This window comes from Eucalyptus grandis, chromosome 11, assembly GCF_016545825.1.
Source record: "Eucalyptus grandis isolate ANBG69807.140 chromosome 11, ASM1654582v1, whole genome shotgun sequence".
Taxonomy (NCBI): domain Eukaryota; kingdom Viridiplantae; phylum Streptophyta; class Magnoliopsida; order Myrtales; family Myrtaceae; genus Eucalyptus; species Eucalyptus grandis.
The window spans coordinates 49,385,333-49,395,309 of NC_052622.1; the positions used below are offsets into that span (position 1 = coordinate 49,385,333).

The window sequence follows — 9,977 nt, forward strand, 5'->3', positions numbered from 1 at the left end:
TGACCAGACCGCCACCGCCGCCACCGCCACCATCATCACCACCTTCTTTTCCTCCCCTCTCTCTCTCCTCCCCATCCAACTTCCCCCGACCGAACGGTCAAAACTACCGTTCCTCCCCTCCCCCCGACCAGCACCGCCACCACCTAATAGACAACAATTGAAAACATAAAGAAAAAAAAGATCGAAACTTTCATTGCCCCCGCATCAATGGCCGCGTGCCCACGTCCTCTCCGATAGCCCCCCCACAACACCCTCTTGCCCGCCCGAGGAGGAGCGCGATTGTAGGGGGCAGATGGGTCTCGTGGTGTACTGGTACGACGCCGTCTGCTTCGGCATCGTCGCCGCCTCCTTCCTCGGTTCCCTGTGGGTGATATGGCGGAAGGAAGGCGGGTCGCGGTTGGACGACAATGCCATCTTCCAGAGCTTGCTGTCGGGTCGGCCCGAGCCCGAGGGTGGCTACTTGGTGGCCAAGCCCCGGAGCCACGTCGACTCTTCTTGCCTGTGGACCAGTTGCTGGCGAGGGCTCCATCCCGGTTGGCTGTTGGCGACCCGGCTGGGCTCGCTCGCCGTCATGGGAGGCTTCCTTGCTTGGGACATTGTGGAATGGGACGCCACCATTTTTGTTTATTACACTGAGTAAGTTTGTGTTCTTCTTTAATCTCTTTTTTCGGATTTAAATGTTGCAGCTGAGGAGATTTAAAGGGGTGGGTTGTGTTGTGCTGGTCTTTTTGTTGACCTATTGAAAATGGATCTTGTCTGAATGGCATTTGATCACGGGCTTTGAATTGGCTAACTAGGTGTTAGTAGAAGGTTGATTAGTGAGATTGATCTGAGTTACCATTGTGCATATGATCGAATCTATCAGAGCAGTGTCGTCGATTTTGCTGAAAATGAATGCATCTCTAGTTCTGGTTTCGTCAGTTGGGTTGCTTGATGAACAAGTTAGTGTTTCAATAGTGTAAAACAGTAGGCCAAAGGGTTGCCATTGAGTCACTGCCTTTTATGAGATTCTGGCTAGTTGCAATAAGCATTTCTTTCGGGGTCTACTTGTTACAGATGTTCAGGGATTTGCTGGTCAGTAGTTGCATTATGTGTTTTGCAATGTGAATCCACTAGTAGTCACGTGTTTTGCCTTGGGGAAATGTGAAGAGATCAGGAGGAAATAAGTACAAGTTCAGGAGGAGTTAGCCACTTGCCACATAACTTTTCTTTATTTTTTGTTCTCGTTTAGCTTCTCATCGTCTCATATCCACCCCTCTTTGTGGCTCTTCAAATCCATAGCTTCATTGACGGCGGGGTTTTGCTTAGAATGGATTATCTGGATATGTTTGCTTGATCTTGCATCTGTCAAGATATGTCTGTCGAATTTTGGGTAAATCTCTGTCTTATGTGGGTCTATGGATGAGGCAGCAATTCTTTTGTTCCAAAGTCACGTGCTGAACTCTCCTCTAACGCTAGCCTTCCAGCTATTTGATTTTCTTTTATCTTGCCTATGCTGATATGATCCTGTCGGGCTTCCTTCATATTACTTAAAAAGATTTTGTGGTTGAAGCATGTAGAGCAGCTCTTATGTGTCTTCATCCAGCCATTTTGGCATTAGTAAACACAGGGCCAATGTAAAACAGTAATTCTTTAAATCCCCGCCGAATCGACCGTGATCATGAAAAGCTTCTCTAGCGTACGAGAGTGCCTTCCTTGGCAATGTCTTCTCTGTCAGTAAGTTTTCATTTCAATCAGCTTTTGCATTGTCTTGGACGGCAACTGAAAAAAGTTGTCAAATTGTCCAAGATGTGAGCCTGCTTGTGATGTGATGAACTAACTACAGACTTTACTAGAATTTGACACCTTTCACTTGTAAGTGTTAGGAATTTTCATGTTTTCTCAGACTTTGAATGCAACCGTAGCAGCAATCACTCACCAATCTCCACTGGAATTGTGCAGGTGGACTTTCGCACTTGTCATGGTCTACTTTGCAGTATGTACATAATCTTCGAAATCCTTATTTCTTCACTTTTTGATAAAATTTCCCTTGAGAAGTTTTTGTTAAGGGAGTAAATGTAGTTATAATGAGCAACTTCCATGTAAATACGCAACTGCAGAATTAGAAAACCAAAATGACATATTGGGCGTCTAGCATGTGTATTGAGTCTATTGAATTGCTTATTTGAAGCAGCTCCTGCTAATGCAAAGACCTTTTGATGTAGCTGGGTACTGTGGTTTCCGCCTATGGATGCTGGGTGTATTCAAGACAACCTTCCACTGGAAATGGGTTGACGGATCAGCTTTTGGAGAGAGATTTAGAAGATAATCGAATATCAGCTACCAGTAATTATGGGGTAAAAGTAGTGGAAACTAGGGTTAGTAAATTGAGAAGCCGCTACACGGAAGAGGAGATTTTGCAAAGAGCTGGATTTTGGGGATATGTTATGCAAATTATATATCAGGTTAGTTCATTCTGAATTCAAATTCTTGTTTTTTGAACAGGTTCAGAGAATTAGCTTCAAACAGTTGCATCTTCATTGTTACACACACAATCGATTATGCGATCCAGTATGATTGCTCATTATCTTATTAAAACCTGTAGGCGTAACATCTGCCTTGGCTTTAACTCCCTAGAATCCAGTTTCTTTATCTGCCCAAGTGGGCTAGTTGAATTAATCTGATCATGCCCAGAGTTTACTAATCGAACGCTATTAAATTCGAGTTTGCTACCCATCATATGGTTTGTTGCCTTACTGCCTATCTCACATAGGTTAAGCACTTCATGAGTAGATTCCTCTTTTTTATGATGTGGGTGATGGTAGAAACTGATACATGATTTGTTATAGACTAGTGCAGGTGCCGTTATTCTCACAGATGTTGTGTTCTGGTGCATAATTGTGCCATTCCTATCCAATGCTCATCTTGGACTCAATTTGGTGAGTGTTGTACATTATCTCCCTCTGTTTCTGTTTGTCAGAATTTGAAAATTAGAACCCCAGTCCAAGGGCTCTCGTCTTCCACAGTTTATGTCCTCTGGGTTAAAAGCGATTATGGCTTGTAGTAACAGATCATGTCTGATTTAAAATTTTTAGAACTTGGCATTTGAAGACCAGATTTAAGAAAGTAAGATGTCCAACAACACAATTCAACAAAAGCAATTCTGGTTTAGATTTTACAATTCATGACTTTTGTAGGCCCTCCAGATGATATCAGATTTCTCTGTAGGAAATTTTCATGTTCCATGTATCCAACATAGATCTATCTTGTTCAAAGTGCTCTATGGCATGAGTGCTCTAATCCTAATAGGTTCGTGCTGTATACTTTCCATTGAGATGTTTGATGCTTGATTTTGCAGTTGATGGGTTGCATGCATACATTGAATGTGTTCTTCCTTCTGATTGATGCTTCACTCAACAGCCTCGTAAGCATTTCTCCGCTCAGAGCCTAGTGGTTCAACTAAGCAAGAGAGGATTTACTGTACTAACATTGCCCATTGAATCCACTGTTTTCAGCCATTTCCTTGGTTCCGGCTCGCATACTTTGTCCTCTGGAGTTCAATCTATGTCATCTTTCAGTGGGTCATTCATGCGTGTGGTTTCTCATGGTAAGCTATTCTCTGTCTTCGGCTATTTTTTCTACCCTGTCAAATCGCTTCTTATTTTGCAGCTAATCTAACTATTGGCATTTGCAGGTGGCCATATCCATTCCTCGATGTATCATCACCTTGGTCTGCTGCCTGGTACATCGTCTTTCTTGAATTTGCCTATTATGTTTAAATGATAAGCTGCTTCTAGTCGTAAAAATCATAACCGGTTTGTTTATCCGTCAGGTATTTTGCCATTGCCGTGGTTCACATCCCATCCTACGGCCTGTACGCGCTGATCATGAGGTCGAAAAACTCAATTCTTTCCAGATTGTTTCCTCATTCTTTCACAAGGTCATTCTAGGTTCTTCTTCTTGTGACCCGATACGGATTTTCCTTTTCGGGCCTTTCTGTTTGGCTGTGTGTTTGTTGTATAGAAAAAGGAGAGATTACACGAAACGCAATTCATCCTTTCTAAACGCTGTGAATTCAACACCCTGTCGGACCCTTTTCTGAAAAGATTGGACTGCTGCTTTTGAGCGTCAACCAATGTATAGACTTCCTAATATCAGAGCCATGTTCCTGTTGGCTAAACAACAAAAGAGGAAGCCATTCTCTTGGTGTCTTTGTTATTTACATTTTGCTTCTTTGAAGCAAGCACCCACTATTTCATACGCAAGCAGCTAAGTAAATCAGATTAAAAGAGAGGCCTTCTAATTTCTAAATAAGTGTTAATTCCCAGTGGCATCAAGATTGCAAGGAATGGGATGTTTTCTTCTAAGTTTAGGGTGGTTAATTGACATGTTGAGTGTTTCAAGGGAAGGCAAATTGAGTCATAGATTACTTTTCCTTTAAAATGGTTTGACACATGGTAAACTAAATTGACGACTTCGATTTACTACTTTAAGCAAAATGCCCCCCTGTTTTGCGAAAAACTCGTCACGCATAGCAGACCCAAATCTCTCTTCTTCTTCTTCTTTTTTTTCTGGGCTGTCTGGCTTTTCCCTACCAACTAGACTACGGCGGCGGCGGCGGCAGTGGCGGCAAATGGAACGGCCTTTGGGAGGATCTGAGTTGGGACTGTATTGAGGGAAGCGGGAAAAAGGAAGGAAGATTGAAAATATTGAGTGGTCCCGACCGTCCACGTAGGTTCTCTCCATTCATTGATTGATGGGTGAACAGAGGGGCTGAATCTTTTCTTTTTTTTTGGTAAAGGCAAGTATAATTAAATAGAGAAAGTCACCATACATAAAATCTGGTGCCAAACCCTTTCACTCATAATGCGAACATGCAGGATTAGTAGAAGGGAGCTGAATTAAAAGCAAGGAAAAGGAAAACATAGTTGAACACCTAGCAACACAAGCCTAGGCAAAAAAAAATCGCCACTAGGCAGAGAAAACAACCCAGCAAACCACCTAACTAGGTGGGATGAGTGTTGATTCCGTCAAAAATAGAAGGGTCGAAGCCCCATCCACGCTAAAGTCGCCTGTTCCTAGGGTTGTCCGGCACATTGCTGAAGGTAAGAACTTTATCCTTAACGACTTTAATAAGGTACTTCTTCAAAGCAGAGACCTCAAGCGCTTCGCCCCGAAAGATAATGCTGTTCATTTTCTTCCAAATTAAGTGACACATGGCTCCAAAAGAAAACCGAGCAATGGAGTGGAAAAAATCCTTGCTAGATAGGGACCTGAGGGCCCAACGGATGGTTTTTGCCCAAGTCCTATTTCGCCAAGGAAGATTACACTGTGCAACCCAGAAGAACGCAAGAGTTGCAGGGACATGGCACTCGAAAAAGAGATGATCAATTGAGTCCGGAGTGACATTACAAAAGGCACATACTTCATAGTTAATTCTACCATAGGATAAAAGAAAAACCTGAGTATGTAGGCGATTCTTAGTAATTAACCAAAGGTTAAATTGAAACCTAGGAGCCATTGACATGTTCCAAATGAAGTGGGCCCAGGGAAATCAGTCTTTCTTGGTTCTTAGAACCTCCCAAGCCGAGGCCGCCGAGAAGATCCTAGAGGACGATTCACGCCAAGAGAACCTGTTAGGGCCCTAAGCAAGGGTCGGAAGAGAAAGATCCCAACACTCTTGAAGATATCGGAAATGCTGGCCTGCCGGTGAGAGAAATTCAGCAAACCGTCGCTTGTGGAGAAAGACTTGAAATAGCAATAAGAGACTCTGGAAGGAAAAGGCTTAGCGGGCATTTATGGTGCCAATTGTCATGCCAAAGTGAGACCGACCAACCATCTCCCACTTTCCAAAAGAAGGAGAGCCTAAAATCCCTTCTCAAATTTAGAATATTCTTCTATGCCCAGGAGTACACAGTTGGAGTAGAAGATACCCAAAAATTAACCCTCTTTAAGAAGTTAGAGTGAATCCATCGGCACCAAAGTGACTCTTTGTCTGTAAACAAAATCCATATATATTTAAGAATGACCGCTTTGTTGCATTCTCGCAACCTACGTAAAGTGAGGCCACCCTCCTCCTTAGGAACACATACATCTTCCCAAGCAACCTTAGCACCTCCACGGCCAAGGGATGAGCCATTCCAAAGAAATTGCCTCAAAATACATACGATATGGTCTAATACCGAATAGGGGAGGGAAAAAACACTGGCTCAAAAGGCTTGAATAGAATGAAGTACTGACTTGATCAGCTGAGTCTTCTTGCAAAAGAAAGAAATCGGAGTGTCCAGGACTGGACCCGAGCAGTGATCCGTTCAATAAGAGCAACGCAATATGATTTTCCCAGCCTAGAAGAAATGATAGGCACTCCTACTGCACTGGAAGTTTCCCTTCCTGAAACCCGAAAGCCAAAATGATATTCCTCCGAACGGAAGGAGGTCTCTCTGAAAGAAAAACCTCACTTTTGTTCTTATTAGGAAGTAATCCACTCCAAGATGAGAAGATATCAAGACCTCTCTTTAGGAGATTCACCGATGTACAATCAGCCCGGCAAAATAGAAACACATCATCGGTGAAGAAAATATGAGAGAGATTGACGGCTTTACATCTCCAATAATGCTTAAAATCCTTATGAGCTGTACGGGACCTCAAAATTCCAGAGAAAACCCCTCCATGACAACAGTAAAGAGATAGGGGGACATAAGGTCTCCTTGCCGAAGTCCCCGTCCACCTGAGAAAAAACCATGCAGCTCGTCATTGATGGAAATGGAATATTAGGGGCTGAATCTTCACGTTCACTCCGTGAGAAAATATTAGGCGAGCTAGTCTAATCAGCGCTCACCACGTGTTCAGGTGGCCTCACTCATCTGTCTCTTTGTCTCACTTTTGCATCATGCCTTTCTCTTCTTCATCGTTTCTTCTTTTCAGCCAGACATGACTAACACACCCACAAGCCACAACAGAGAAGCGTGACTTCTTCGCCTACATTTTCTACCCACCCACATTGTCAACATTTTTGGTGCCTTCATCTTCTTGGATCGGGCAAGGGCCCTCACCTAGGCCGCCAGCCCTTGTAGGATCTAGCGAACATGACCCTCGCTTGTGGCCGGTCATTGGATATGACCAAGTATTGGCCATTGGCCAAAGAGAAAGAAAAAAGAAAAGGAAGTAAAAAAAAAGAAAGAAATAGTGAAGAAGAGAAATGAAGGACGAACCAATCAGTGTAGACCGCAAGGTGAATCGGTTGACCGAACTCAAGGTGTGCTTCAGGTATCGGCTAATGGACTCCCCCATTCAGCTTGTCTTGAAAGACGAGCCAAGGAGTATGACATACTTGTAAGGCATAAGGAAGTTGATTGATGAGATCCCTTTTGGGTGCACCACTTAATTTTGCGAGAAGGGTTCGAGTGAAAGCATGCCTATTGAGGCATGCACGATATTAATCATTGGGGTCTCATCAATCACATGATGTCGTGGTGCTAATTGCTCTAACGCTCGATTCTGGACCAACTGGGACAAGGTCGTCACACGAGGCCAACATTCACATCCAAGTCCTACCCAACCCCAGATCAAGTGGTGCTACCCCATGAGTTTAAGCATATCGATAAGTAGAGGAAAAAATAAAAGAGAGACAAATACAATTAGTGGGCCTCACCTAGACACATGGCAAGCATTAAATGGAGTGTCCTGCCACCTATATGGAGCCACCCGACATGGACTATATAGAGAGCTGGGACCATCTAATATTTTCTCAAAGCGGTAGAGAAATGAACCTGAGTAGTATGCTCATGTGTCCTTCTATGTAAGTTTTGACACTGAATTTTGAGAAAAGCGAAACTCCCAAACATAAGTAGCAACAAATTGTATACAACCTTAATATTAGCAAATCTCACAATACAAAAGAATGAACTCACTCGGAATCAGAAACTGAATAAATTAGATACGAAACAACCCCAATTCTACAAAAAGAACATCAAGTGCGCAAATGCAGCTTTAATTCACGGAGCTGCACTGTCTTCTAACCTCACCTTGTGAGCCTGTGAGGACCTCAATGGAGCCCATCCGCACCATGGCCATTGGGAACTTGAGACTGCAGGCTCTATTGTCGTGAGCATTGTCGGCGACCATGTCGGCCATTGCAGAGCTCGAGTACAAGGTCTGGTCCGAAATCAATATGCCACGGTGATTCTGCAGATCCTGAAAATACTTGTTGTCCAAGCCAGTCGGCGTTGAGTCTAGTGCCACCAGTGGATCGCTGCGCTGTTTCTGCTCTGTGGCCTCGGGCAAATGGTCCCGAGGAAAGCCATGTACTTGGCATCCAATGGTGGATCATGGGCATCGGTTGCGTTGTCAACAGCGTAGAGGCGCTCTGAGAAGACGGAGCAACGCGAGACGCCAATCGAGTGCACTCCTGAGAGCGTCACCATCTCGTCCGTAGACAGCCCTTTGCTTGCGAAAATGTCCACCAGCGGCTTGGCATTGAAGGAAGGGGGCGGCAGGTTCTGTAACATGTTGTCTTCGCGAAAGACGAGGCTGTCGTGGTGGCCAGCGGGGACTGCGTAGCTAATTCCTCCTAGCTGGTATGCGCTTTCGCGAGTGGCAAAGGCGAGGATGTCCACACATGATACTGTTTTGGGGCACGCGGCTTCCAACCGGGCTTTTGCTTCATCAATTACTCGAATCCTCATAAGCTGCGGCTAACAGGATGGTCTCGTTCCGCCTTATTTCCTGGGCTGGAATTTAGGAGCAGAGAAGCATCACGGCCCTGCGATCACAGTTTAACTTGGTTACTATTTATCAGTCTCCAGCACCGTGACGCTCATGGATAGAACTGAGTCTAAGCAATGTTTTTCCATGCACATGCGCGTATATACTTGGCTTGACATTAAGGGATTATCTATCACATTACCCTGACAAAACAATCATGGAACAGCAACCTAATGAGACCGGCTTCAATGCCGGGGTTGCTGGAGACAGCCTTATGCACAGCATTCCTCACAATCATCTCCACTTGTGGACACGTCGATTTGTAGAACCCCTGTCAAAGCAGAGGACTCCAGAGAAGCCATCGCAGGTGGGAGAGGAACATTATGATCGCTCAAGAAACTAATGCTGGAACTTGAGAACTTCCATGGCCCATTGAACCTATCATCGTCATTTTCATCCAAGAATATGTATACTTGAAAGAGCTTAAAAAGAGTAGGATGTATAAGTGATCAACTTATATTATGACTATCTGATGAAGAAGAGAGAGGAAAGAAGATGGAAAGGTGGTGAGAGAAGTTGATACTGTTCCACTGTTTATATATATGTGCGTGTATGGTGTTTATCTTTTTGGAAGAAGGGCGGGTGAACAGATCTTATTCTAATAAAGCTGCTTTTGAAAGTGTCCAGCCTTTGAAAGTGTCCAATCTATCATCATTTTCCGTCGGGCGCCTCGTTGAACTTGCTTTGCCATATGCAGTGTGCATGTCTATTCTCAACCGGCCGTTTCTCTTTATCAACTTATCTTATGTCATTCATTGGCTCCGAAAATGAAAATTTGAACCAGTGGCGTGGCTTCTTTCTTCTCTTGGAAAATACATTATATAGAATACAATTGGATATAGCTTTTGTTGGAAGGGTATAGTTTGAGTTCTTCTTTCGTAGTTAGTGATTGGCTTCTTCACAACTCTGCATGGCAGTAGGAGAAATCCATGCTGGTCTAGAAGAAAAACTTAATCCGTCCCAAGAAAAGTCAATGAAATCGCAACCCTAACCAAACCAATAACTCCGCATCCTCCGGTCTGATTTCAAACAGTTTGCATCATGCCCATACGTAAGCAAGAAGTTCGACATGCATATTAAACCATTGCAAAGGTAATGTGTCTTAAGGATATACACCAAACCAAACTAATTATTAACAATCCGTGGCACGCTGGAACGTGTAGTGTCTGGATATCTGACATAGTGTTGATTTGGGATTCACTTTGATGCGTAAAACATAATTTCTGTCCCGGAAA

At 43.8% G+C, this 9,977-nt stretch overlaps 1 protein-coding gene and 1 pseudogene across 1 annotated transcript; one reads left to right on the forward strand and one right to left on the reverse strand.

Moving 5' to 3' along the window:
- Positions 1-78: 78 nt before the first annotated feature.
- On the forward strand, positions 79-4,184 carry LOC104426849. The gene is made up of 8 exons (XM_010040017.3): positions 79-636; positions 1,942-1,975; positions 2,205-2,444; positions 2,829-2,918; positions 3,338-3,403; positions 3,495-3,586; positions 3,674-3,721; positions 3,812-4,184. Exons 1-8 carry the CDS (start codon positions 293-295, stop codon positions 3,927-3,929), a joined length of 1,032 nt encoding a protein of 343 aa, XP_010038319.2. The 5' UTR covers positions 79-292; the 3' UTR covers positions 3,930-4,184.
- Positions 4,185-7,968: 3,784 nt separating this feature from the next.
- LOC104427983 lies at positions 7,969-9,108 on the reverse strand (annotated as a pseudogene).
- Positions 9,109-9,977: the final 869 nt, after the last annotated feature.

What these genes read in the sequence shown, in the direction of transcription:
- LOC104426849 (XM_010040017.3), top strand. Translation starts at nt 293, where the DNA reads ATGGGTCTCGTGGTGTACTGGTACGACGCCGTCTGCTTCGGCATCGTC. An exon ending in TTGTCATGGTCTACTTTGCA is followed by an intron (nt 1,976 to 2,204) that starts GTATGTACATAA and finishes CTTTTGATGTAG; the next exon opens with CTGGGTACTGTGGTTTCCGC. An exon ending in ATGCTTCACTCAACAGCCTC is followed by an intron (nt 3,404 to 3,494) that starts GTAAGCATTTCT and finishes CACTGTTTTCAG; the next exon opens with CCATTTCCTTGGTTCCGGCT.